The sequence below is a fragment of the Urtica dioica genome, chromosome 1 (assembly GCF_054948205.1).
Source record: "Urtica dioica subsp. dioica isolate 48M chromosome 1, U.dioica_male_clone48M_v1_H2, whole genome shotgun sequence".
Lineage (NCBI taxonomy): Eukaryota > Viridiplantae > Streptophyta > Magnoliopsida > Rosales > Urticaceae > Urtica > Urtica dioica.
Window position 1 is genome coordinate 3,082,106 of NC_142756.1, and position 25,869 is coordinate 3,107,974.

Below are 25,869 nucleotides of genomic sequence, written 5' to 3' on the forward strand. Positions count from 1 at the left end.
CGATGCGAATGCTTGACTTTTCAATTTTCATCTTTGACTTTGTTCAAAATGTGTCGTTTTGCTCCGTTTTGATTCCCGGGAGCTCTAAAATACCTCCAATATCGTCCCGACACTTGATTACGCACCCAAAACTTGAAATCACTATAAAAACCTCGAAATAACCGTCAAACACGCTTAAGGAGTAGCTAGATTCAACCCGAAAGAGAACGGATTCGTACGTATAAAACGCATTCATCAAACGTAAATTGATGTAGTATTGGCTCGCTAATCCAGATTTGCTTTCTTGGATGGGAAGAGAGCGACTATTTTATGATACGGTATATAACTTATCCATTGGCAAGTGGCTCAGCTCTCTTGCTATGGGCGAGTTGCCCACGAGGAGGCCCATAGGAGATCGTGTGAGCGAAAAGGCTTCTCGCCGAGAGCAAGAAGGGCTTGGATTTCGTCCTTCTACCAGCTCGTTTCTGAAAGGACCCTTTCGCTGGAACGCTTTGGGCTCTCTCGAGAGAGGCTATGAATGTTGGTTCTTTCTTTCCCCGTACAAAAAAAATTGGAGGGCACAGTGTGAATAGTGGAAATTTAAACTTTTGCTATTCATTAACTGAAAAATACAAAAACAGAGCGAACTTATAATAAAAGTAATTTTATTACGAGGCTACCGACTTTAAAAAAGATCCAAAAAGTGGTTTAAAATTTAAATATCAAGCCAAGCAATGTCGTTTTTCATGTTTACCACTCTTTCTGTAAGGAAAGTTTTTCTTTTACAGTAATAATAATGAGAAGGAAATAATAACGAAAGTTAAATGTCAAGCTCGACCGGTCAGCAAATCATCTGACACGTGGCATGGCTTGAGTGAAACATATATGATGACTTAAGAGTACAGTCTCTTGGGTCAACTCGTGAATAGATGAACTCAGTCGGAGCAAAAACTAGTTGCGGCGGCGGAGGAAACGTTGGACGCCGGAGGAATTTCAAAGTGCCACAACCTCCCAACCGCCTTCACTCTGTACTTCTCGCACAGAAACTCCAACGCGTAGAGCCGCTCCACGCGCCGATTCACGTCGTGGAGGAACACGTGAGTCACGCCGCCGCTCCTCCGCCCACGCGCCATCACCGCCGCCGAGTAGATCGCCGCCATCCTTCCCGGAGCCGACGGAAACCAACCGCGCGGCGCGTCGACCATGATCAGGTCCCAATCGCGGTCGTACGCCTCGTCGGGAAGCTCGGTGAGCGCGAGCGGGCATCGGCTCAGCCGGCTCAGCGGCGCCGCCGAGGGTAAACAGTCAGGAACCGATTTGTACGACTTGATCAGATCGTCGGCCTCGGAAAGGCGCGTGGGGTACTTGACGGCGCGTGCGTCGAGGATCGGCGATCGGCTCTTGACGGCGCGTAGCCACTCCGGATCCTCTTCTAGAAACATCGTGTTTCCCCTGGGGTTGAGGCTGTGCCACATCAGCGAGTCTCGCCCGACGCCGTAGACGAGGAAGTTCGACGGCGAAGCCGATTTCAGAACCTCGAACGTAACCCTAACCTCCGCGTTCGACTGCTGAGGGATCTCCTTCGTCGTCGCGTAGTGGAGAATCGCCAGAAGCTGCGACGGCGTCGTTTCGTACTCCGCCGCCACCGCCGCGTCGATCTTCAGCGCCGAGGACGACGGAGAGCAGAACAGAGCCGCTCTGTCTCCGCCGAAGGAGATCGTGACGAAGACCAGAGTCGCCGCCGCAATCACGGCGACGGCGAGTTTGTTCCGGCCGATGAGACTTCCGGCGGACTTCGTCTTGACGTCGTCGTCCTTTTTGGTCATTTTTAGAGGGAGAGAGAGACAGAGGATTCAAAATTGAAACAATCCCTACCACAGATATGTAAATACAGAGAGAGAGAATTTGGGTGTAAATATATACTGTGTCGTTATGTGGGTTATGATATGAATGTATTTGAACTTGAATACATATTTATTATTTATTTATAATGAAGAGTACGTGGCTTTAGATTAATATTATTTTATTTACTGTGAGTTGACGATGATTGATCGTTCACAAACATGCCGATAGTGAAGGACTTGGACATCTTTTTAATACGATATCGTATTTGGGAGCCGACAGTCACGGCGAGAGTAATTGCAACGAAAGTTCATTGAAATCAATTCAACGTTAAAGTGACAAATGAAATTCAAGTTTTTGTTGTTGTTATATTTTCCAATGAACGTGTATAAAACTTGGAATCCAATCAAACTTTTCATCAATGATGGTTATTGATCTAGTGAAATAATCATATGATTATATAATACTATTATTTTTCTTTCTTGAAACAGATGGAGGATAGATACATGCTATCATATAAGTATAATAAGATAATCATTCACAAATAATTAAATAAATATCGTAATCAACCGACTCGTTATACTTGCATTAAAAAAATTATTATCCTACACACGTTCTCCCGATTTCCCGAGCACTAGAAAATAATTTGATACGACTTTTGATTAAGATTAGGTACCTTGTAGTGCAGTACATCTACACGTGTCGTAGCCCATGTGGAATCGACACAAATTACAAAAAGGGCCGAGAGTTTCAAATATGGGCCGCCAAAAAAGCCCATCTCAGGCCCAGATAGAGATTTGATTCAAGAACCACCACTCTCTTTTGCTGACGTGTGAAAACACACACACACAGTGTTGTTATTTCTTATCTCGCTTAGGATAACAGAGCTAAGAAGAAGAAGAAGAAGAAGAGAGAAAATGGCGAGCGTGACGATGAGTGTTAACCTGGTCGGGGCTTTCAAAGGGTTGTCGATTAGTTCGGGATATTCTTCTTCTTCTTCTTCTTCGTGTTCGTTCTTGAGAGGGGATTTGGGTTCTTTGGCGGTGGGTCCGAAACTTTCGTTTGTTTGCCCTAAGCAAGTATTGCCGTTGACGATTGAGAGCGCTCACAAGAAAGGAGCGGGAAGTACGAAGAACGGCCGTGACTCGCCGGGACAGAGACTCGGCGTCAAGATCTTCGGCGACCAGCTCGCCAAGCCCGGCTCCATCATTATCCGCCAGCGTGGCACCAAGGTCCGTCCGTACGCTCTCTCTATTTCTCTCTCTATGACTTGACTTCCTTTGCTTTTGTTTTTGTTCTCAGTTCCACCCGGGTAAGAACGTGGGAATCGGAAAAGACCACACGATCTTCTCGCTGATTGATGGGCTTGTCAAGTTTGAGAAATTCGGACCAGACAGAAAGAAGGTTTGAGTTTCTGTGCCTGAGTATTCATATTCAAATTGAGAATTTAGAACAGAAAGAGAAAGGAAATTAGTATTTTTTTTTTTTTTTGAAGAATAAATTAGCAAAGGTTAATAAAGGGCGATTCTTGGGACTTTGTCAGTCCGCGGTTCGATTATCTCTTTGACCTAATAATTAGGCTATTGAACTCTGTTAGGGCTCGTGAATTTTAGTTGGGTCTAACCTTGAATGAAAATTAGAGGTCATAAGTTACATATCTCATTCTCAATTAGTTTTGAGATTGAAATTTGATGACCGTTCATGATGATATGTTAGAAATACTACGGAAAAAAAAAAAAAAAACTAAAACAAGGTTCATAAAAGATAACAGGTTACTTATCTCATTGTGAATTTGTCTTGAGATACAAAATATCAGACATCACTCAGAAGGATTCGGGTTAAGCTCTGTGGAAATTCGATTTAGGAGTGAAGAGCTATACAACGCGATTGCTTTATTGATTAATTCTCATTCAATCAGTAAAGGCCGTTATACCGGCATTTGAATATTCTGTTAGTATCCGAGGGCGTATCGGCGTGGTAACGGTGTATGTGCGTGTTTTTTGGCAGATAAGTGTGTACCCGAGAGAAATACAACCCGAGAACCCGAACAGCTACAGAGTGAGAAAGAGAGAGAATTTCAAGCTGCAGAGAGAGCGAAAGAAGGCAAGAAAAGCGAACTATGTTATTCCTCAGCCTCAGCTTCTTATCGCCCAAGACCCTGAGCAATCCCAAAACCCACTTTGTTGATCGTCGTGATTTTTTTTTTGCTTGTATGTAGACCCAACTCTTTTTTTGTAACTTTGGAATTTTCACTCTCTTTATTCAGATGAATATATCATGATCATGTTTCTAATCATCGACGTTAAAATAAAAACAAACAAAAAAAAAAAATTGTTTCTAATCGTGCTGTGATTTTGTTAGATTCAAATATATTTTTCCCAGAAAAAAAGCTACTGATTCAATTCAATGGTAAACGAACTAACTGAATCACCCCAATATTCACTCCGTCTTTGAGCATCTTTTCACTCTCAACTGACTGGCGATTTTTAGTTGTACGATTATTCTCGGGTTTCTAGCGCTACGGAAAGAACAAAAATTGACCATGATTAATATGAAAACTTATTTTCCACAAGAACAAAAAACAAGCATGTAATATTCAGTGTTTCCGGTTGAGAGTGAAACGATACTCAAAGATACTTCTTTACCATGTAATATATGTACTGCCATTTTCATGAACATTCCACATAAGAGCTGTTGGATTACAACCTTGTGGGCATGTATTTCATACTAAATATATAAGCTGTATTCGAGAGATGAAACAAGAATAAGAGAGAGACCAAACAGGAAGTAAAACAAAAGGGTCTTTCGAGTTCAGGTTTAGATTCTATGCACTTCAGTAGTGTGAGGGACTTTTGAGATTGGAATCTCAGGTTTAGACTCTGTGAGATCAAATTGAGTCCGTCAAAAACACGGAGTTTCCGACGAGAATACCGATAAATAATACTTTTAACCAAAGTGTTTATTGTTTATGTTTAAGCTCTGTTTGGCAGACCATCTAAGTTACACTTTCCAGTCTCTATTGTCCATAAAATCTGGCCGTTTAAACTGATGTTCAAAAAGTGACGTAAAAAAACAAACAAAAGAAACAATTCAAACGGAAAATAAATAAATTAGCATTTGGTAACTGTTCATCTAAATTCTATATAATTATTAGATAGTTTATTAATAGTGATATTATTTTAGTTAAAGATATTAAAACATTTAAATTTCAAATTTGTATCCAATTAGGCCACATCAAACTTATTGTTTTTACAAAAAATTAGCAAAATAACCAACTTAAACATTTGAGTTTAGCAAAATAGCCAACGTTTCGTAAATGTCAGCTAAATAGCGACTACATTTTATAAACAAGTGTAATTTTACAAAAATACCCATAAAATAAATAAGTTCAAAACTTTTTTAGGTATTTATGGGTATTTTTTTAAATATACGCTGGTAAATAAGCGTAAATAAAATGCAGTGGTTATTTACCTATGATTTACAAAACGTTGGCTATTTTGCAAAAGCAAACGTTGAAATTTGCTATATACCCAATGGACTCTTGTTTTTAATTATAGCAAACGTTTAGAAAGTTTTAAACAAATAGCCAAAATGATGACTTGACAATTGAATAAGCTTGTTGAAACGCTTGATACGAGTTTGTTTTCTTTTTTAATTAAATTTTTTTTTTTTTGTAGTTAGAGGTACGTTTATTAATTACTTTTTTTTTTCTTCAGAGGTTAGTCATTGGTGATCATAAGCAATTATTTGAATTATGATGCTATTTTTCAGTGTTTAGTCCTCTCTCTCTCTCTCACGATAAAAAAAATTGCGTTGTTTCCGATTTCAAGGGTTTAAAAACCAGAGCAGCTATTGTTACATCATCGCCGCCGGTGAAAGTGAGAGACCACACGTGGGATTTATGAACCGCGTTCTAGTTATTCCGTAGTAAATTTATGTTAATTCCTCTTAACTGTGTAGTCTGTGAAAATAATTGGAAATATTTGAAAATAAATGGAAATAGGCCTGCGTATTTTTTATAGGGTAATTTAGCAAAATAACCAACTTAAACGTTGAGAATTGCTAAATAGTCAAGGTTTGGTAAATAGTAGATAAATAGCTATTTTTATATATTTACAAACGTAAATATCAAGTAAATAGCCACTGCCATATTAAGCCACGTCATCATATATGACTATTTACTTAATATTTACCAAACCTTGGCTATTTAGCAATATCAAACGTTTAAGTTGGCTATTTTTCTAATTTTTTGTTTTTTATATTGTTGCAAAAATTTTCAAGGCACAAAAGTCTTTCTAATTACTTAATAAATATTAACAAATACTATTTATGCGCACTCCCAAACATATCAACGAAGCTAAAAAAAAAAAAAAAGAAGGATATCTTTGTTTCTAGTATATCAACACATATATGTACACCCAACTGTAAATGTGTTTTTTGCTGTTTTTGAAACTTGAAATTTTCACTCTTATTCGGAGATGAATCATACATATATATATGATGATCATGTTTTTAGTTATGCATTGTTACACTGTGATCTTATCAGGCATGACAACTTAAAAATAGAAGGTCATTAATATGGTTTAAGCTCTCAATGACGTAACTGTTGAAATCATGTAACTAAGCTATATGGCTTAATTATTCAAAAGTTGCATGCGAGCGAGCGAGAGAGAGAGAGAGAGAGAGAGAGAGAGAGAGAGAGAGAGAGAAATCAAACAGGAACTATAAAAAAAAGGATTCAGAGTGTATTTGTATAACTGCTGATTTCTAATCACACAACTATCTATTAATATAATTATCCTCAGGTCTCTAAGCTAACACAGTAGAATGGAACACGGTAAGATGACATAGCATTGTATAATGAAAAAAAAAAAAAATCGACAACTATCGTATATGATGAACCACTACAAATAATGAAAAGCAAATTATGTCATCGTGTTGATATCAAAACAAGGATCAACTCATCATCGATTTTAGTTGTATTATGAATCGCAGAAAAGAAAATAATTAACCTCGATTTAAGAGGCTACCTAAGAAGAAGAAAAAAAAAAGAGAACTAATACTATCTACTAATTACGAATTAAGCTCCGATGATGATGCTGTTGACGACGATAAAGACGCCCTTCACAGCGCACCCCAAAACACCCAGCACCAAGAACCCTATCGCCGTTGGGACCGCCGTTTTCCTAAACTCTGTGAATCCGAAAACAAAATTAAATTAGAAATCAGATTTTGTTGCCGGGGATTTTTTTTTTTTTTGCATGAATTGAATTCGAGAGAATTTTCTCTACCATTGAAGTCAGGCTTTTCGCAGCGCTTCATGAAACGAACGCTGTCTCTCGCGAAGACTCTGAGAGGATTTAATACCAAGTCTATGGCTTCCATGTTTCTTCTTCTCTAACTCTTTAAGTTGATTTGTTTGAAGTTTTGAACTAAAAAGCTTATAGTTTTTTTTTTACTATAACAAGCTTATATATAGTGCCAATATCGGTTTCTTTAATCACAAGTGACAAATATACACTCGGTTATTCCTAATCCTACTTCCTGTGAATTTGTTCTGGCGAATGTCGTTTTAAAATTTGGAATATATATATATTTTGATTGTTGACATTCTCAAGAATATCTTAATAGGAATTTAAAATATCGATGGCTGTTTAAAATCGTTTCAAAATATTCTTTTATTTTAAATTGTAAATATTTATTGAAGAATATTTTCCTTATAAATTAAACAGTAAAAATAAACAAAGTTAAATATAGCCCGAAACTGTAAACAATTCTTAAAAAACTCTATAAACATTAAAAAAAAATGATTGTTTACAACTTGAATATTATAGTGATTAATACCCTATCCGTCGTGTATAACGCCATCGAGGACAATGTATTATTCCATCCACCTTGCATTAACAAGTCTTGAGGTGATTCTCTCTTGATGAGACCATAGCCATCGCTCATCGAAAATAGAAGTACGTGGAAGAAAAAAAGAAGGCCCGACCAATATGATAAAGAAGGAAGAGGAAAAATAGGTGCTCGATCCATAATTCCTTCATTATTGACCTTCCCGGTTGTCAACCTTCTTGTCGAGAAGGAAGAATGGCCATGTTGGATTGTTTGATAGCAATATGCTCGAGGTAGACCTCAACCTCGCTATTCACTCTTTCCATGTGTGACCGTGCTTCAAAACCGGTGATCCGAAAACAACGTCGGCGTGATCTCAGAGCTTCTATTAGCATATTTGATCTCGACACATTGAAGGTCTCCAAAATGTTTGGGAGAAAAGAGTATGCATAGACTTTACTAACTCTAAACAAAACATGTCCGATAGATTACTTCACGGTGCAAAGCATATTAAGCGATCAATAATATAATTTGGTTCGAGCAATTCAGCCTTGGATGCATACTCTGGGTACAATTGTCTACTCATGGCCCAAATATCTCTTTCGAAAAGAGGACGAAGTCTCATACTAACATAAATGCACTCACATCAGTTTGAGGTCGTGATTTCGAGTACAATATGAACGAATTTCCTCTTAAAGATTACAAAAACATACTTGTCTTTGCTTTTTGCTTTTTGGACCTAAAATACCACGACGGAAAACAATTTAATTTTTTTGAACCTCATTTATATCCTCAAATCTCTTTCATCTATCTCATTTTGTTCCGAATCACTTCGAAAAATCCAATAATCACATTCGAAATCCATTTTCGCATTAAAAAGTGGATATATATTTTTCTTCATATTTTTGGATAAGTTTTAGTGCATGTAAATATTATCGAAGAACAAAGTGAAATAAAATTTCACGGAAATCCTTCATAAAGCATTACAGTCTATCGGAATCCATCGGAGTATATCACAAAAAAAAAAAAATACAACTCTTTTTATTATAGAATCTGATGATTTCTACTTTGTTCTTCACTAATATATTTACCTGCATAAAAAAAATCACAAAATATAAATAAATGATTTTGAACGCATTTAAATTTCACATTTTGTTCGAAAAATGATTTTAAAATTGAAAATTAAAATCTGAATGAAAAATATGTAAAAACACTGAGAGTAAAAATGGAGGTAAAGAAAAAAAAAAGAATGTGAAATATCAAGGATTAAAAGTAACAATTTATATATTTGATACAGGTTTAGGTTACTATTTTTGTTTATGTTTTTTTTTTCTTCGGTACTACTGTTGAAAGCAGTATCCATCTATTACTATCTATATGGAATTTAGTTTTCTTCAAGTTCTGCTGCAAAAGAGAGTACAAGTTCTCCAAGATCCATCATCTCCCACGGGCTTCTAATTTTTATCCCTTTCCACATTAAATTGCATTACACACCAAGATTTCTAGCGACTGAACATATTGGACAGTTGAGTCAGTCGGGTCTCTTGTCGCGTTGAACGGCTCGTGGGACGAACGACAAGCCGCGAGCTTTGCGGCGACCAAAAGAGACAGCCGAGGGAGACGAGTCAGAAGTGGTTAGCTTGGACACGGCAGAGACGAGACCTTCCATGGCATCGTCGCATTTGCTCTCGACTTCCATAGCCGAAGAAGATCCATCGTCGGATTGTCTGTGCCGTGTGTGCTTTAGGCGGTGTTTCTTGGAGGGACGGGACGTTTTGAAGAACTCGAACGAGGTCGGAAACTTGTGCTTGTCCACCAGATGTTGATGACGGCTTTTGTAGCTCTTGAATTTCAGACCACACTCTTCGAGCAGGCATTCGTACTGAAACACCACACCAGAGAGCCAAATATTAACACATTTATGCCTTGTTTTAGGCCGTGAAGATGAATAATCGAAACGTGAACTTTATTTTCTGCAGGAAACAGCGTGAAAAATCGAAATTCGAGGGGGAAAATTTCATGTGCTCATTCTGACTGATAATTTTTCGATTTTTCTAAAAGCACATCCAGATATAAATGTGAAAATATTTTTCACTCGCAGCTTCTTCTTCAAAATTTAAGTTTTTGAAAAGTAAAATCCGTGTTCCTGAGGAATGTTTAACGCTAAATACACACATTTATGCCTTATTTTGCCTGATGAAAGACTAAAACGTAAAAAAGAGTGAAGAATCAAAATTCAAGGGAAATCGCGTGTACGAGTTCTTTCCCACTGTTAATTTTCAGTTTATCTAAGGTGTAGTTTCTTTTTTCATCATCGTAATTTCATCTTCAAATTTTCAATTTTTTTTTCAATAAATAAAATCCAGTTCCAAACAAATGGTTGACACCAAAACACAGGCATCCAAGCCTTCTTTGGGATGATGAAAGTTTATTTCCCTCGGAAAAGGAGAACGAGAAAACAAAATTTTAAGGGAAATGACATGCGAGCTGAGTACTTTCTTTCCATTAAATTTTCATCTGTTATTTAATCATAGAAAAATGCATAAATCTTTAATGAGATCATAAGTGAAAATGAGGTACCACTTCATAGCCTCGCGCGAGTTTGGCCTGAAAGAACGAGTCATGCGATTCGGAAATGTGAAGGCCAAGTAGTCTCGATGTCGGAAAAACCCTCGAGCAAATCGAACACGAAGCCGTGTGACGAGCATTGTAATGATCTTCGAACTCCTCCAACGAACCCAATCGCGAATCACAGCCAGCAATGGGACAACAAATAGCCCTGCCAAATAAACCAAAACTACCCAATTGAAAAAAACACTAAAGCGCTATCAATTATTTTCTTTATGTGCTTGAATCAGTAAAGTTAGCAAGAGTGTGACCGACCGTACCGGAAATCTTCATTCATAAAGTTCCGAACATAGTGCTTTTCGTCTTCGGTTACTTCAAGAGCAACCTGAAAAACTAGAACAGTTTCATCAGAAAGTTAACGAGATTTCGAATTCTGATGATCGAAATTGGAAAACAACCTATTTCCAAACTGACAACATTCACAAAGGCCTAGCTTATCTCATTTCAAAAACTCACACCTATGATCTGACTATTTAACCTAACAGAAGTTCTTCCAAACGGACCATAAAAAAGTCAGTACCACAAGTTTTAGATTTTAAATTGCGATCGATTCAAGTTCAGACCTGTTTGGCGAGAAGCTCTCGCTCGATGTTTCCAGAAGAAAAGAACGGAGATTCTGGCTTGAATTTACGACAGAGTGGTTTCCAGTACGGAAACTCTGATTGACTCTCCACCTCCATTGCCATGGCTCACCACCACACCGTACTCCAAGAATGTTCTTCTTCTCCTTCTCCGTCCACCTTGCAGTTTGAATTACCATTAGTTTCGACTGGGCTTTCAGGAGATAAAAGGCCCAATTCTCAAGGAATTTTATTGTCTTAAGTGTTGTCTTAGTGTCGTTTTTATTCTTAGTGTCGTTTTATTTATTTTATTGTAAGTGTTGTCTTAGTGTCGTTTTTATTAATCGTCGTAAGTGTTGTCGTTTTTATTCTTAGTGTCGTTTTATTTTATTGTTATAAGTGTTGTCTTAGTGTCGTTTATATTTTATTGTCGTAAGTGTTGTATTAGTGTCGTTTTTATTCGTAGTGTCGTTTTTATTATTGTCGTAAGTGTTAGTGTTGTTTTTATTTTTATTGTTCTTTTTAAATGCTAACTGGGTTGGTTAAACAAAGTGAGTCGATTTTTCTTATTGGGCTTAGTAATGAGGTGTTTTTGAAAGCCCAGCCTTCGTGGCAGTCTCAGTTTATATAGTTCTTCTAGGGTTTAAGATTCATCTTCCTCAGTCGTCATCTTCTTCAGGCGTATCAAAAATGGTGAGTTCGACGGCCGTTGCCGAGTTAAGGCGTGTTCATTTTCCGATTAGCTATACTTTGACTCTGTTCTGACTGTGTTGGTTTGCGTTTTGTGTATGTTTGGCGATCCGTAGGCTCCGAAGAAGGTCGTGAAGGGGTTGGCGAAGAAGAAGACGGTAATTAAAACTCCACTTTTTTGTTTACATTTAGTTTAGGCATTTGATAGAAAAATAAAGCATTACTTGATTTAGCCTTGATTCGATTCGCGAAGAGGAAAGTTGAGATGTTTTGAGTGATTGTTTGTTTGGGAAAAACAGGAGAAAGTGGTGAACCCACTGTTTGAGAAGAGACCGAAGCAATTCGGGATCGGAGGAGCGTTGCCGCCGAAGAGAGATCTGACTCGGTTCGTGAAATGGCCCAAGGTTGTCCAAATCCAGAGGAAGCGCCGTATCCTCAAGCAGAGGCTCAAGGTCCCTCCGGCTTTGAACCAGTTCACCAAGACCCTCGACAAGAACCTAGGTACCGCCATTCTCACTCACTCATTCATTCATTCTCTTCTTATACACCTTGAAATGTCAATTTATGTTTCGTATCTCCAATTGGTTTCCCTTTCTCTGATATCCGAACCTTGGTATCACCATTCCTGCTCTGAATGATCAATTCAATAAATGAATGGACAGCAACGAACCTGTTCAAGATGCTGCTAAAGTACAGGCCAGAGGACAAGCCTGAGAAGAAAGACAGGCTTTTGAAGAGAGCTCAGGCCGAGTCTGAGGGAAAGACTTCTGAGGGAAAGAAGCCCATCATCGTCAAGTACGGCCTCAACCACGTCACCTACCTCATTGAGCAGGTTTCTATTCCATCACCGTCACTGTCACCGTCCTCTTTTGATAATGTGGGAAATGATTTTGAATTGTGTTTTACTTGCTCTGATGCAGAACAAGGCTCAACTCGTAGTTATTGCCCACGATGTCGACCCGATCGAGTTGGTTGTGTGGCTTCCGGCTCTCTGCAGGAAGATGGAAATCCCTTACTGCATTGTCAAGGGCAAATCCCGTCTTGGATCGGTAATTTCTTCATTTTCCATATCATAGATATGGTCTTTTAAATTTATCATCTTTTTTCGTATGTTCAATAAGACTCGATGCTTTGGTGTTCATTCAGATTGTGCACAAGAAGAATGCTTCAGTGTTGTGCTTGACGACAGTGAAGAACGAGGACAAATTGGAGTTCAGCAAGATCCTCGAGGCCATCAAGGTATAAATAACACGATCATTATGTGTTAATGCTAAAGTGTCAATATTTACAAGCTGTTTGGGGGTCTGATTCGAGTCTGTTGGTATTTTCAGGCGAACTTCAACGACAAATACGACGAGTACAGGAAGAAGTGGGGCGGTGGAATAATGGGATCGAAATCGCAGGCCAAAACCAAGGCCAAAGAGAAGCTCCTCGCCAAGGAAGCTGCTCAAAGGATGAATTAGGTTTTGTCGTTTTGAGTCTCTAGCGTTTAAGTTAAGATTTTCATTCTTCAAGCTTCATTGACGATCTGGAGAAGAAGGTTTTTTGTTTTCTTTTTTTTTTTTCTTTTTAATTTTGTATTCAGCGTTTTATGAGAAGAGTTGTAACTTTTTGTGTGAGACCAATAGTGGCGTTGCAAATTCAAGTTGAAATTATGATACATTCCTTTCGAGATCTCTCATTTTACTAATGTTTGTCAATGGTATTACGTCCACTGAAAATATGTGTTTTTAAGGAAAAATTATGGCCGATAAAATTATAATGTAAGACAGTTGCACTAGCATGGTTAACTACACTAAACTAACATAAAATCATAGCTCGGTTGTATGTACCAAGTTTCGGGACATTATAAATCATTACTTAAATGCTTCTATTAAGCAAACAAATAACTTGTAAATGTTCCTCCAGAGTCCAGACTAATATTTTATTTAGATTATTTTCTCGCTTTTTAATGCCGCTGACTCCCTCGGATTTTACCCTCTGATGATGTTAGATGAACACGCTTGTAATCAATTTTTTTTTTTTTTTTTTTCATTTCTATTATTGAAGAACCTATTGAATTTGATCAAAGTTAACAAGAACTCTTTCGATCAACGAGTTGCTATTGCCCTTGAATTAGATTAATTTCAATGAAATGATACTATTTGCTACTTAGCCGGCCTAGAAAACTAAATTTTCTATGAAATTCCATATGTTTATCATTGATGATAGTGTGAAATAAAATAAAAATGTTTGATTTTTTTTTTCTTTCAGAAAATGATTCCACAGTGTATCTATGGATGACCGATAGAGTTAAGAAGAGAGAAAAGTAAAAGAATAATAAAAAAAAAAGTATTTGAAATGAGATATATTAGTCTAAATGGATATTTTATCTATTAATATGGCAAATGTCTATATTTTAAAATGTGTAAATGAAAAGTTTTATTTATTTATTTATAATTTAGAATGAAATTTCTCTTTCTGCATACCTTTTAGAAGGCCTGTTCCGTGATTAGAAACGGCCATTCGTTTTGAAAACAAGTCAAAGTAGCAGAAATAGAAGCCCCCCTCCCACATGCTCGATTACAGTGCTCAAATATAGACGCAGTTTGAGGAAAAAAAGGTCTTCATTACTTGAATTAACACGCATTTTATTTCAACATACTTTATTTAAGGAATAATAAAGAAACCAAAAAATACATAAAACATTTGCCTAAATTTTCGTAGTCCTCTCAAACTATGTCACCTATTATTGGATGGCTAGTATTTGACAACTCAACGACCATTGCATAACAAACTGCTCTTCTAAAAAAAAATATCACCTATAATTTCCATACTCTCTTTCTTGCTCTCTCTCTATCTCTCTTTCGCCTCTGTTTGCATTGGCATTGCCATGGGGTCTCGGATCATGGAGCCGTATGACGCGGCGGATTTCGCCGAAACCATACTATCGCATGGCTTCGAAAACGTCACCAAAGTGTGCGCTTCTATGAACAGAATTCACGCCCGCGGCTCGGCCTTAGATTCGAATCCCCTCACTTTCGCTCTCCCTCTTCTTCTCGCTCAGTTCTCTCTCGCCTCAACGTCGACCCTCTTCTCCGCGCTCCTCCTCAAGCCTCTCGGTCAACCCTTATTCGCCGCTCAAATGTTAGTAAGTAAACTCGCCAAACCGCCCCTCTCTCTCTCTCTCTCTCTCTCTCTCTCTCTCTCTCTCTCTCTCGTAGTAATTCTTTGATGATATCACCGTCACCAGGGCGGTATAATCATAGGACCCTCGGCTCTCGGCAAATTCGAAGCGTACTTGGACGCCATGTTTCCTCTGCGGAGCCTCGTGATGCTCGACCTCCTCTCATCGATGGCCTTCATGATGTACATCTTCCTCGTGGGAGTGGAACTCGACACGACGATCGTGACGAGGATCAACAAGCGAGCGGTCGTGACCGGGATCGTCTCCGCGGTGGTGCCGTTGGGCCTCACCGAGGCCTTCTCTCTCGCCTTGGTGAAGAGCATCTACATCGACCCGGAGCTGATAAGGAAGATCCCGATCGCGGCCCAGGTCCAGTCGGCTCTGGCGGTCCCGACCATAGCCCACCTCCTCGAGGAGCTCAAGATGACCAACTCCGAGCTCGGGAGGACGGCGATGCGATCCTCGCTCGTGAGCGGGATGTTCGGCTTCGCCGCGACCTTCTCGATCGTCCTCGCCGGAGAGTCGCTCCAAGACAAGTCCATCATGATCACGACAGTCTCCTCGGGGCTCATCTTCACCGCCGCGATCGTGTTCGCGCTCCGGCCCGTGATTATGTGCATGATGCGGAGGTTTCCCGCGGGAGGCCCGATGACCCGCGATCACTTCATCGCTCTCGCTCTGATCGTCTTGCTCGCCGGGTTTTGTAGCCACGTCGCGGGGCTTCACCTCTACTACGGCCCGTTCGTGCTCGGGTTGATCATGCCCGTGGACCCCGCCGTGGCGGCCGTGCTCAAGGAGAAGCTCGGCTCGGCCGTGAAGTGGATCCTCTTGCCGTTCTTCTTCTTGAAGAACGGCTTGGTCGTGGACGTCTTCTCCGTCAAGCTGAAGAATTACGCAATCTTGCAAGCCGTTGCGCTCGTCGCGGCTCTCGGGAAGTTCGGAGGAGCCTTTGCCACGTTCGTTTACTACAAAACGCCGACCGTCGACGCAGCCGTTCTCGGCCTTTTAATGGTCGCGCAAGGCCTCTTCGAGCTCGGCATATTTAAGATGATGAAGAAAACTTATGTAAGAAAAAAAAAAAAACCATTATTTTCTGATCACCCGACATTATGGTTTATGTTTTTATTTTTTGGGAGGGATGTGCAGGTGATTGACAACGAAGCGTTTGTTATAATGTGCATATCGATGCTCCTAATCACGGGTTTGGTCGTACCTATCATAAAGTGGCTCTACGACCCTTCGAGGATGTTCATGGTTTACAAGAGACGAACGGTGACGAGTTCGAGGCCGGATTCTGAGCTACGTTTGTTGATATGCCTCCACGGGGAAGACCAAGTTCCGACGGCGATTAACTTCCTCGAGACGTTAAACCCGACTTCAGAGACTCCTCTCTCCGTCTTTGTCCTTCACCTCGTAGAGCAGCTCGGCCTCGAGAAACCCCATCTCGTCCCCTACAAGGCCGTCGACCAGCTGTCTTCCCAAGCGGGTCCCTCGGAGGCCATCGTCAAGGCGTTCAAGAGCCACGAGCAGAGCAAACCGGGGCTTGTATCGGTCTCGGCGTTCACCGGGACAACCCTGGCCGCGAAAATGCACGACTACGCTTGTTCCCTCGCGATCGACGAGAGGATCTCCATGGTCGTGGTCCCATACAGCAGGAGATTCCACCCGAGAAAGACCCGCCACAAGGCCGCGGCGGTGATGAACAAGAGCCTCGTGGAGAGGTCTCCTTGCTCGGTCGGAATCCTGGTCGACCGCGGGCTCTTGAAGTCGGCTCGCCCGGCCCCGAGCGTGGGCGCTTGGTCTCCGTTCCGAGTCGGGGTCGTGTTCTTGGGCGGGGAAGACGACAGAGAGGCTCTGGCGATCGGGGAGCTGATGGCCGAGCACCCGAGCATCCGACTCACGATGACTAGGCTCCTCGTGAGCGGAAACGTCGCCGGAAACGACACCCGGGCGAGGCGGCTCGACAACGAGGCGCTGAGCGCGTTCAGGCAATCCATGGCGGGAAACTCTCACGTGACGTACATCGAAGAGGTCGTGACCGACTGGTCGGGGACCGTGGCGGTGATCCGTTCGATGGAGAGGAAGTACGAGCTGGTCTTGGTCGGAAGAGCTCACGACAGACAGTCTCCTCTCTTGTCGGGCCTCGTGGAGCTCAGAGAGAACGCGGAGCTGGGAGCGATCGGTCAGATCCTGATCTCGCCGGATTTCAGGGACAAAGCCACGGTCTTGGTGGTGCAACAACAGAACAGCGCGCCAATGGACGGTAACGCGAGTCCCAGGCAAAGCCTCGGATCAAAAATCTCTAAAATGTACGACCAGAGCGGCGAAGCGTCGTTTCAATCGAAAAGCCCGATCAGAGGAGATGACAAGTCCAAAAGGTAAAATTGCTAGTTTTTTTCTGTCTCGTTGTTTTTCTTCAATTCGCTGACCGAAGAATTGATTCCAGTTGGGAGGACGACGATAGCGATGACAGCTCGTCGGATATAACTTGCATCATTAAGGGCGACGCTTCTCGGAGCCATCTCACGTGCCCGATGGCGATCGAGACCTCTGAAGAATCGGCTAAGAATTTCAGCAACATGAGATGGGTGTACGAACCTGTTACACCGCAATCGAATTGGCAGAGCGACTGCGAAGCAGCAGCGAAGAGACCTGCACTGAGTACGGAGTTCTTAGATTTCCAGGGGAATTGTAACAAAGCCAGTCGGTTATACTAACAAGAATAAATGTAGAGAACTAATTTCACCAAGATTGTAAAGTTTTTTTTGACAAACTTATGAATGAACGAATCAATCAAAAAAATCGTACGCACCTTCTTTGCATAGATAAAGAATGTATGTGTTCAACACGTTTCGGCCGAGAGACAAGTCCTGTTTCAGTGCCTTGTCCAACACTTCGAACGCATCTTCCGTCTTTTTCTCTTGGCAGAGCCCGCGAAGAAGACTCGTGTAAGTCGCGTAATCCGGCGCAACGCCTTTCTCGAACATGTGGCTGAACAGTCTCTGAGCCTCCTCGATCTGACCCACTTCCGATAGCTTTCCGATGAGAGTGTTGTAGGTCTTCAGATCTCCGCCGCCGAATCCGGCTGCGAACATCTCGTCCCACAGCCTCTTGGCCGGCCTCAGAAGATCGTCTCTGCAACAAGCTTCCATGAGAGAATTGTACGAGGTCACGTCCGGGCCAAACCCTTTCCTCTTCATCTCCCGGAGAACCCCGTACGCCTCTCGTAACTTCCCGGCCCCGCACAGGAACGAGACCATCACGTTGTAGCTCTCCAAGTCCTTGAAGTATTCGCGAGATGACAGTAATCGGAAAATCTCCGAGAGCTCGTCGATCTTCCGGTGCCTAATCAGGTTGCTACTCAAGTTGCTCAACGTCAAAAGCGTCGGGAATCGCTCATGGCCGACCATGAATCGGAAGAACACGAGCGCGGATTCAGGGTCGATGGACGAGACTGACCCAATAAGAACGTTGAGGACTTCAGGTTCGATCGGGAAGTTTCCGTGGACGATCACTTCGCCCACTTCTTTCGCTTCTAAGACTCGCTTTTCGGAGACTAATTGCAAGATGAACTCTTTATAGTCTCCGCTCCTCGGAGCCACACCGAGCTTCCTCTTCCTTTTCAGAACCTGCTCAGTCTCGACCACGTCCCCGGCTGATCGAAACGCTTCGGTGACAACCCTGTACGCCATGAAATCGGGTTTACAGTTTCTACTCCGAAGCTCGTCGAGGGCGGAAAAAGCCTCGGAGACCCTCGAAGCCTTGCAGAGGCCATGAACGACCAAGAGCGCGACTATCGAGCCATTGATCTCGGAATCGCACCCTCTGACCTCGTCCAACAGAGCCAAAACGACGCTCATCTCGACGCTACCGCACAACCTCCACACGAAGACGCCGAAACCAAGAGTGTTCAGAAGGACTCCTCTCTGAGACATTTCGTCGAGCACTTTCCGAGCGTGGTCGAAATGGCCATCGGAAGCCAAAGCGGCCAAGAGAGAGTTACATATCTCAGGTCCTATATCTCCGACCACGGAACTAAGCTCTCGGAAGACGAAGAAAGCGCTCATTGACTTCCTTCGAGCAATAAGCGAAGCGATCACGGAGCCATAAACCGAAGGGTGAAGCGAAACTCTCTGCGCTCTGGCTTCCCTGAGAAGAGCATCGACGGCGTTGAAGTGGCGGGAAGAGGAAAGAGAGTTGAGAATCGACTGGTAGGAAATGGAAGTGTGAGCGAAGCCTGGTTGCTGAGACGCCCATTTGAAGAAGCCGAGGGCGAGCGAGTGGTGACTCAGTAGGAAAGGGTCGATGACTCGGGCGACGAGCGAGGGAGTGAGTGAGTTGCGGCAACCGAGTTGGTGGAGCGTCTTCTCCACGGAAGGACTCCATGAACGAGTCGGACTTGACGCCATTATCAGAGCCCGGCTTATCCGAGTCGCTAACTCACCCGCCGGAGAAGAAGAAGAAGAAGAGCCAAATTTCATCACGTTCACGCTGGAGCTAAAAAAAAGCACTGCTTTTCCACATAAAATTGTCGTCTTGGATGTTTGGTCTCCTAATTTCTGTTTAATCATCAAAATAACTAAAATACTACTTTTGAATTTGAAACATTGCTTATCAATCAAGTCTCGAAAATGTTTTTACTGTCGTTTATTTACTCCTTTATCTTTCTATGTTGGCTGATTTTACGAGTCGGGAGATTTTCATTTCATCTAAATATTTGTCAGAACCTCTGTCTTCCTAATCTTCGTCAATATAATCAAGACCAAAGTTTGTTCGAATTATAATCAATTCTAATCAGGATAGTTTCTTTTAAATTAAAAAAAAAGGTCTTACTTATTTTGAAATACACAATGTTGGTAGTAATTAGATATTGGTTTCAATTTCAACTCTCATGTAATACAATATACATATTTATAAATTATTCTTACTTGCATTATATAACATAAATACACATGTATTCGATTTCATTGATTTTTTTTTTTAAAGCGTCTATACAATTTGGTTGACCCAAAGTATTATACATATTATATACAAACAATGTACAAGTTTACAGGCCTAAATGACTTTACATATTCCTGTACAAAAACACCCACCCAGTTTCTTTCTTCTTTCTTCTTTCTTCTTTCTTCTTTCTTCTTTCTTCTATACAATACACTATATTATATACACACACATGAAGTTATGAGACAAGTTTGATTCAAGAATAGGATCTGATGAGGCTGTTGAAGGTGTGAAGCCTGAAGAGACTCCCGAAGAAATAGCTAATGGTGGTCGAGGACTGAGGCGGCGGCGGCGGAGAAGGACAAGCGTGGTCTTTGACAGCCTGCAAAACGATGTCCGGTCCCATCTCTCTCCCCATCGACTCGATGGTCTTCGGGTCCACCGCTTTCCCCGTCACGTCAGTCACGTAGAAACTGTCGTCCACTCTCCGCTCTCTCGTCGAGATCTCCGCTCTCTTTATCGTCAAGCTGTTCTCCCGAAATATCCTCGTTATCTCCGATAGAAGACCCACCCGATCCCCGTCGCTGCAAACCCGTAGCTTCACGCCCTGACGAAACAAAACCCAAGATTCGCCGTCTTAAACTTAATTTTTGATAATTAGCCAACATTTTGTTGATTTTACATAATAGCCATTCATAGAAATTAGAGAAATTGCCTCGTTTGCCACCAATTTCATAACATTTTTCCACTTTCCATCAAATGACTAATTTGACCCAAAATGCCACCATCTATGTCAACAATGTTGACATCTATTTTTGCCCTTCACTATTAGATGTCAACATTGTGCCAAATTAGTCTTGGTGGAAAGTGGGAAAATGTTATGAAATTTGTGGCAAATGAGGCAATTTCTCTAGAAATTAAGCGGCTATATTTGAAACGTCGACTAAACAGCAATATTAACGTTTCAAGTGGCCTAGTTGTAACTTCGATAAAACTAACATGAATAGAGCACACAAATAAGGTCACGTGAGTCGTACGTTTAATATTCCGACCAACGAATTCAAAATTCCGCGACTTTTTTTTTTTTTTTTTCAAAGGATGATAATAAGATCATGCAAAGAGGAGAAACTAACCTCCGAACCACGTCTCTCTATGGCTGCTTCGAGACACCGAGTGACGCGCTCTCGTTCTGCTTCCGTGCTTATCGGAAGGCCGTCCTCGTGTCTGATGTAAAACTCCTACATCATTCATTCATTCATACATGGATTAGTACATACATATATACAGATAGGTGTACATACATATATACACACGTACCTGATAAGCGTTGGTTATTTCGGTGCTGACCATGCCGTGAAAGACGACGTAATGCATGTCGGTGAGAGTGCAAACGATGTCGTAGAGCAGCTTAGGGCGGTCCTTCGACCTCATCGTGATCAACGTGTACTCTTTCTGGCTGCAGTTCCCGACAATCACCTCCGGCCTCGACTCCGCGGCTCCAGCGCATCTCTCGAAGTCCCTCTCCGCCGACATTATTTGGTGGAGCCGCCGCCCGGCTCGGGCCGCCCCGGCCCGAGACACCGCCGTACCCCTCAGCACGTTGCGTAAAAGCTCCCTGATACGACGACACCCATTAACACAAGGGTAAAACCGTAAAACGTGCTTTACGGGAATTATGAATGATGAAAGTGATTGTTTGTGCCATTTTTTCTCACAAGCTGTCTCCAAGTTACAACTAGTATTCATTATTGTTATACAACCTCGAACTGTGTTTGGCATAGCTTTGCTTTTAAAAAAAAAAACGCTTAAGATTCTGCTTTTAAAAAAACTGTATTTTCCAAAGCTACGAAAATCTAGGTTTTCCATTTTCTTCTATGTTTTGCAAAAGCATTGTTCAACTTTTACTAAAAGCTATTTTTACCATACACTTTAAAACGGTTGAGCTTTTAGAAAAAGCTAAAAGCAGGCTTAATAAGCTAAAGCCAAACACAGCCAAAATCTTAAAACTCCGCTTCGAAATTTCAGTAAAAAAAATAAATTATAAAATTTCAGTCGATACAAGAAGAGCAGTCGGAAGTCCAAAGAGAGTCGGACATAACGATAATAGATTCACGAGCAAGCGTCTGTGTTCCATCTCACAATTCTTCTTGAAAATCAACCAAAGATCCAAAATAGTATTCATTTTTCTATATAATAATTAAACATTTCAACCTCTGGATCAGAAAGGAGTACAACTATTTTTCACAATTTGACATGAAAAGAGAGCGTTATAATAATAATACCTGATGGTGCTGAGGCGGGCGGGGTCGGCGATGGGTTTTCCGGTGGAGTCATCGGTGACGTGGACCACGGCGGCGGCTTTGGCGTTGTGGGTCCAGACCTCGGCGTTGGCCACGTTGCAGCGAAGGTCGGCCAGCACAGCGCAGACCTCAGAGAGGAGGCCCGGCCGGTCCGTGCCCGACAGCTCCACCACCGTGTGCTCCTCCCACGGCTTCACGCCCACCGTCTCCCGAACGCCGCCCCTCATTTCCTCGTCGTCGCTCTCCAGCCTCTGCCACACACGACAAACCATAACATATGAAATATATATATATATATATATATATATATATATATCACTATATAAAATGGGTCTTTTAGCTATATAGCCATTTGACTTATAGCGTTTTGTATAGTAGCCGACTTTTTGTAAATTTTCTGTAAATACCAACCTCAACTTATTTACGACACTCAAAAAGACCCAAAAAAAAAAAAAAAAAAACCCAAAATATGCGGGAAAGTTTTCGAGTATTTTTGTCTTTTTGAGTGCCGTAAATAAGTTGAGGTGGCTATTTACAAAAAATTTACGAAATGTTGGTTATCTAGCAATTCTTAGACTTTCGGTGGCTTATTTGGCTAATTTTTTTATATACAAAATCCGAGAACAACGTCAAGAATAACAAAATTCGAAACTTGGGCACGCCGTTGATCTTGTTCACTGTTTGTATTTCATAAATATTTATTTTTACAGTATTTTTCTTGTTGTTTACAGTTTCATTTAGCTTTTTTTTTTTTTTCTCTGTTTACAGTTTCAATTAGAATACAAGGAAAATTGTCTAAAGAAAAATGGATGGTTTGAAAATACGTCATATTTCAAACGAAGTATTTGTGTAACTATCCCAATTTTCTTGATACTACGGTGGCTACTTGGGGGGGGAAAAAAACGGGTGTTTAGTGAGAATAAATTTTTTTTGGCTTTAATAGTTCAAAATTAAAATGTTCATTGGCCTATAAGGGTACAATCCCCTAAACCGAGCATAAATTCGGTTTTTTTGTTCTTCCCCATACTTATATTTGAAGTGGCTAAAAACTTTACACTTGCCTTCAATCACACACATATAAAGTTGCAAATGAGTTTAAGATCGGTTAATCTAAACCAAAAAAAATTATGGTTAACCGAGATAAACCGAGCATTGTGATTTTACATCCAAGAGCCAATCATCCTAATCGAAATTTTCAAGCAACATTTTTGTTTAAAATACAGAATACAAAAACTAACTCACTTACCTCTTGAATATATTTCAAGACTTGCTTATCTCTGATCATCGAAATTTTCAAGCAACATTTTTGTTTAAAATACAGAATACAAAAACTAACTCACTTACCTCTTGAATATATTTCAAGACTTGCTTATCTCTGATCTTTTTGCCGTCATGGTCAATCACGTTGAAAACTGACAAAAGAAAATTCAAGATAAAAAAAACTCAGCACAAAAATGTATAGAAAGGAGTGTTGGCTACATATATATATATATATATATATATATATATATATATATATATATGGAAAATGACAGTGAAGAAGAAGAAGTGTTGAAGAACTTATTACCATCCATGAACCAGCCTCCATCAGAGCAGATATATGCTTTTTTTATTGTGAGGTTTACATCGGCGAGGACTTGAACAACGGCCATTAAAGTTCCATGCTTGTTGACACTGTCCACCTAATAGTGATTCAATATGATATCCTCAAACACTTTTAATTCATTTATATGGGACAAAAGAAAGCAGGGTTGACTCAGAACAAGAGTCTTATAATATCTATGTACTCGTGATATAGTTCGTCGACTTGAAAAAAAATCAATTAAAAAAAATGGTATCACAAGCTAATGACCCAGTCTCATGTCTCATCATTTTCTGAATTATATTCTTTACAGGGACAGAAAAAAAAAAAAAAAAAAAAAAAAAAAAAAAAAACCAACAACAACGCACACAACATTTTATGAAGATCAATATTACCTGAATAACTGTAGCATCTTCACAAGTATCGTTATCTATCACGACTCTGCAAGAGCACAAGAAAATTAGATCGAGAAAATTAATAACAGTTTTCATTTTCATTTTTTTTTTATTAACTGGGAAACCATAAAGAAAAGAACTAATCGTGAGTTAATTCTAGCTATACTAATCTTCTATAACATGGTTTAATTAAGCCCATAGAAAATAGTAAGAATCATAGTGGCTAAATATTTGGGAAAAAAAATAATTGGGGCAACGGAATAATTAATTAAGATAGACTACTTATTCCCTGGACTTTTCAAGGGAAAAGAGAACGAACTCTAATTCCTCAGAAATGAAAAAGCCATCTTCATAAACATGCAATATTGACTTGAACAGTACGAACTCTTAACTAAAAATTTCGATTACCAAAAAAAAGAAAAAAAAAAACCCTTGTGTGAAACAGAACCAGTCAAAAGCAAAGCGAAATTCTTGGTAGTTTGTAACTTCCAAAAAAAAAAAACAAAACCCAGAAAACCCAAAATTAGGTGTAAGAGAGAAAAAAAATTGTACCTTGGTGGGTTCAGCCTCCTGATGAGCTTCGCATATTCGTCGTCCATATTTATTTCGATTTTTATTTGATCGCGATCAAATTATAGCGATAGCCCAGAAGAAGAAATTTTAGAGATTTTTTTTTAAGAGACCAAACAAAAAGTAGTGAAACCCGGTTGAAACTTGAAAGTGTTATTTGAAGGATGGCTCTTCCAATATCCAAGGAATAAATAAATGGATAGAGAGACCGAGAATAAATTCATTTATAATTAATGAAGAAACAAGTAGAGCGTGCCCTAATAAAGTAACCAACCGTTTAATATGAGCATATTCTTATTATTATTATTATTATTACTATTACCCGCGAGTTCTTCAAACTGCTCCGCGACGTGGCATCTTGTGACTGGTTGCTGTACCAACTAAGCTGTCGTTTTGGGGTATTTGTGCAAATTATGTAGAATACAGAGGGTGTAAAGTTAAAAGTTGTTTGGGGTTAGGATTAGACGGCGGCTTAACGGAGAGACGGTCGGTCCGTACGAACGGAGTATCGAAGCGTGACGTGAGAGGTAGATGACGTGGCAGGTGCAGCACACGTGTTGAGTCAGTTTGGTCGGAACCTTGCCGGTATATTTGGCGGCAATGCCAGCGTGATCTACCACGTTATTCAAATGACTCTTAATTGTTTTCCTTCCACCTTCCTAATAGTTTGTCTGATATCATGCTAATAAATAAGATTTCGAATTCCTTTAAAATATATATATGGGAATTGATTTTCAGCCCGATTCACGATTCCAAACGATCCATTCACGTGTTGACACGTGGCAACAAACTGCCACGTGTCAACACGTGAATGGATCGTTTGGAATCGTGAATCGGACCGTATAGCATTGCTCTATATATATATATATATATATATATATATATATATATATATATATATATATATACACGATTTCAAGTATAAAAATATCGACATAAGTATCACGCGATCGACTCTCGAATTAAAATTCTAACAAAATGAAATTAATTAATGATTAGCGATCAGGATATAACACTGAGTCTGAGATATTGTTCATAGAATATAATAATGAGAAAGAAAAAAATTAGGGGAAAAAAATAGTGCCTCTAACGTCTAACCAATTTACATATGGAAATTTTTTTATTCTTTCTGAACTTGTTAACCGTCAAAATATTAGTTGTATACCATATAATATAAAAGGTCATCAACTAATTAATTAACTATTCATAAAATATAATAGTGAAAAAAATTTAGGGAAAAATATACTGCGTCAATTTAATGTGGAAATTTTTTTTATTCTTTCTGCAGTTGTTAACCCTCAACATATTAGTTGTATACTAAATAATAGGAAATGTCATCAAGTAATTAATTAATGTAAGAGTTATAACATAATTTAAATTT

General features: G+C 40.3%; 8 protein-coding genes across 9 annotated transcripts; 3 read left to right on the forward strand and 5 right to left on the reverse strand.

Moving 5' to 3' along the window:
- Positions 1-665: 665 nt before the first annotated feature.
- Positions 666-1,939, reverse strand: LOC149406383 (arabinogalactan O-methyltransferase 1-like). Its single transcript, XM_089602562.1, has one exon. It carries the CDS (start codon positions 1,803-1,805, stop codon positions 915-917), a length of 891 nt encoding a protein of 296 aa, XP_089458688.1. The 5' UTR covers positions 1,806-1,939; the 3' UTR covers positions 666-914.
- Positions 1,940-2,656: 717 nt separating this feature from the next.
- Positions 2,657-4,117, forward strand: RPL27 (ribosomal protein large subunit 27). The gene is made up of 3 exons (XM_089602668.1): positions 2,657-3,053; positions 3,124-3,225; positions 3,829-4,117. The coding sequence occupies exons 1-3, from the start codon at positions 2,739-2,741 to the stop codon at positions 4,006-4,008; spliced, it is 597 nt and encodes a 198-aa protein (XP_089458794.1). The 5' UTR covers positions 2,657-2,738; the 3' UTR covers positions 4,009-4,117.
- A 2,618-nt stretch (positions 4,118-6,735) lies between these two features.
- On the reverse strand, positions 6,736-7,254 carry LOC149406385 (protein transport protein Sec61 subunit gamma-1-like). The gene is made up of 2 exons (XM_089627864.1): positions 7,113-7,254; positions 6,736-7,014 (listed from the first exon to the last, which is right to left on the reverse strand). The coding sequence occupies exons 1-2, from the start codon at positions 7,204-7,206 to the stop codon at positions 6,902-6,904; spliced, it is 207 nt and encodes a 68-aa protein (XP_089483990.1). The 5' UTR covers positions 7,207-7,254; the 3' UTR covers positions 6,736-6,901.
- Positions 7,255-8,917: 1,663 nt separating this feature from the next.
- LOC149406386 (nucleic acid binding / zinc ion binding protein) lies at positions 8,918-11,062 on the reverse strand. The gene is made up of 4 exons (XM_089625917.1): positions 10,848-11,062; positions 10,545-10,609; positions 10,237-10,435; positions 8,918-9,538 (listed from the first exon to the last, which is right to left on the reverse strand). Exons 1-4 carry the CDS (start codon positions 10,968-10,970, stop codon positions 9,188-9,190), a joined length of 738 nt encoding a protein of 245 aa, XP_089482043.1. The 5' UTR covers positions 10,971-11,062; the 3' UTR covers positions 8,918-9,187.
- Positions 11,063-11,403: 341 nt separating this feature from the next.
- LOC149406387 (large ribosomal subunit protein eL8y) lies at positions 11,404-13,208 on the forward strand. Its single transcript, XM_089602780.1, has 7 exons — positions 11,404-11,537; positions 11,651-11,692; positions 11,834-12,035; positions 12,197-12,366; positions 12,455-12,583; positions 12,681-12,773; positions 12,866-13,208. The coding sequence occupies exons 1-7, from the start codon at positions 11,535-11,537 to the stop codon at positions 12,995-12,997; spliced, it is 771 nt and encodes a 256-aa protein (XP_089458906.1). The 5' UTR covers positions 11,404-11,534; the 3' UTR covers positions 12,998-13,208.
- A 1,198-nt stretch (positions 13,209-14,406) lies between these two features.
- LOC149406388 (cation/H(+) antiporter 15-like) lies at positions 14,407-17,082 on the forward strand. Its single transcript, XM_089612921.1, has 3 exons — positions 14,407-14,664; positions 14,767-15,765; positions 15,847-17,082. The coding sequence occupies exons 1-3, from the start codon at positions 14,407-14,409 to the stop codon at positions 17,080-17,082; spliced, it is 2,493 nt and encodes an 830-aa protein (XP_089469047.1).
- On the reverse strand, positions 16,973-19,230 carry LOC149406389 (Tetratricopeptide repeat (TPR)-like superfamily protein). Its single transcript, XM_089602873.1, has 2 exons — positions 17,513-19,230; positions 16,973-17,352 (listed from the first exon to the last, which is right to left on the reverse strand). Exons 1-2 carry the CDS (start codon positions 19,179-19,181, stop codon positions 17,117-17,119), a joined length of 1,905 nt encoding a protein of 634 aa, XP_089458999.1. The 5' UTR covers positions 19,182-19,230; the 3' UTR covers positions 16,973-17,116.
- A 401-nt stretch (positions 19,231-19,631) lies between these two features.
- ACR6 (ACT domain repeat 6) lies at positions 19,632-24,708 on the reverse strand. Of its 2 annotated transcripts, none has more exons than XM_089602982.1 (8): positions 24,471-24,708; positions 23,919-23,964; positions 23,509-23,623; positions 23,286-23,353; positions 21,924-22,192; positions 20,959-21,256; positions 20,775-20,879; positions 19,632-20,248 (listed from the first exon to the last, which is right to left on the reverse strand). In XM_089602982.1, exons 1-8 carry the CDS (start codon positions 24,515-24,517, stop codon positions 19,898-19,900), a joined length of 1,299 nt encoding a protein of 432 aa, XP_089459108.1. In that variant the 5' UTR covers positions 24,518-24,708; the 3' UTR covers positions 19,632-19,897. The 2 variants fall into 2 exon arrangements, with proteins under 2 accessions (XP_089459108.1, XP_089459186.1); XM_089603060.1 differs by having other exon boundaries at positions 23,509-23,615; positions 24,471-24,707.
- Between the last annotated feature and the right edge of the window lie 1,161 nt (positions 24,709-25,869).

Coding starts and splice junctions, on each gene's coding strand:
- LOC149406383 (XM_089602562.1), bottom strand. CDS start 1,805: ATGACCAAAAAGGACGACGACGTCAAGACGAAGTCCGCCGGAAGTCTC.
- RPL27 (XM_089602668.1), top strand. CDS start 2,739: ATGGCGAGCGTGACGATGAGTGTTAACCTGGTCGGGGCTTTCAAAGGG. Junction 3,054..3,123: donor TCCGCCAGCGTGGCACCAAG/GTCCGTCCGTAC, acceptor TTTTGTTCTCAG/TTCCACCCGGGTAAGAACGT. Junction 3,226..3,828: donor TCGGACCAGACAGAAAGAAG/GTTTGAGTTTCT, acceptor GTTTTTTGGCAG/ATAAGTGTGTACCCGAGAGA.
- LOC149406385 (XM_089627864.1), bottom strand. CDS start 7,206: ATGGAAGCCATAGACTTGGTATTAAATCCTCTCAGAGTCTTCGCGAGA. Junction 7,015..7,112: donor CGAAAAGCCTGACTTCAATG/GTAGAGAAAATT, acceptor TCGGATTCACAG/AGTTTAGGAAAACGGCGGTC.
- LOC149406386 (XM_089625917.1), bottom strand. CDS start 10,970: ATGGCAATGGAGGTGGAGAGTCAATCAGAGTTTCCGTACTGGAAACCA. Junction 10,610..10,847: donor GAGAGCTTCTCGCCAAACAG/GTCTGAACTTGA, acceptor CTAGTTTTTCAG/GTTGCTCTTGAAGTAACCGA. Junction 9,539..10,236: donor TCGCGCGAGGCTATGAAGTG/GTACCTCATTTT, acceptor GTGGTGTTTCAG/TACGAATGCCTGCTCGAAGA.
- LOC149406387 (XM_089602780.1), top strand. Junction 12,036..12,196: donor GACCCTCGACAAGAACCTAG/GTACCGCCATTC, acceptor ATGAATGGACAG/CAACGAACCTGTTCAAGATG. Junction 12,774..12,865: donor AGATCCTCGAGGCCATCAAG/GTATAAATAACA, acceptor TGGTATTTTCAG/GCGAACTTCAACGACAAATA.
- LOC149406388 (XM_089612921.1), top strand. CDS start 14,407: ATGGGGTCTCGGATCATGGAGCCGTATGACGCGGCGGATTTCGCCGAA. Junction 14,665..14,766: donor TATTCGCCGCTCAAATGTTA/GTAAGTAAACTC, acceptor CACCGTCACCAG/GGCGGTATAATCATAGGACC. Junction 15,766..15,846: donor AGATGATGAAGAAAACTTAT/GTAAGAAAAAAA, acceptor AGGGATGTGCAG/GTGATTGACAACGAAGCGTT.
- LOC149406389 (XM_089602873.1), bottom strand. CDS start 19,181: ATGAAATTTGGCTCTTCTTCTTCTTCTTCTCCGGCGGGTGAGTTAGCG. Junction 17,353..17,512: donor TCTTTATCTATGCAAAGAAG/GTGCGTACGATT, acceptor TACTCAGTGCAG/GTCTCTTCGCTGCTGCTTCG.
- ACR6 (XM_089602982.1), bottom strand. CDS start 24,517: ATGGACGACGAATATGCGAAGCTCATCAGGAGGCTGAACCCACCAAG. Junction 20,880..20,958: donor AAATAACCAACGCTTATCAG/GTACGTGTGTAT, acceptor TGAATGATGTAG/GAGTTTTACATCAGACACGA. Junction 20,249..20,774: donor TAGAGAGACGTGGTTCGGAG/GTTAGTTTCTCC, acceptor TTGTTTCGTCAG/GGCGTGAAGCTACGGGTTTG.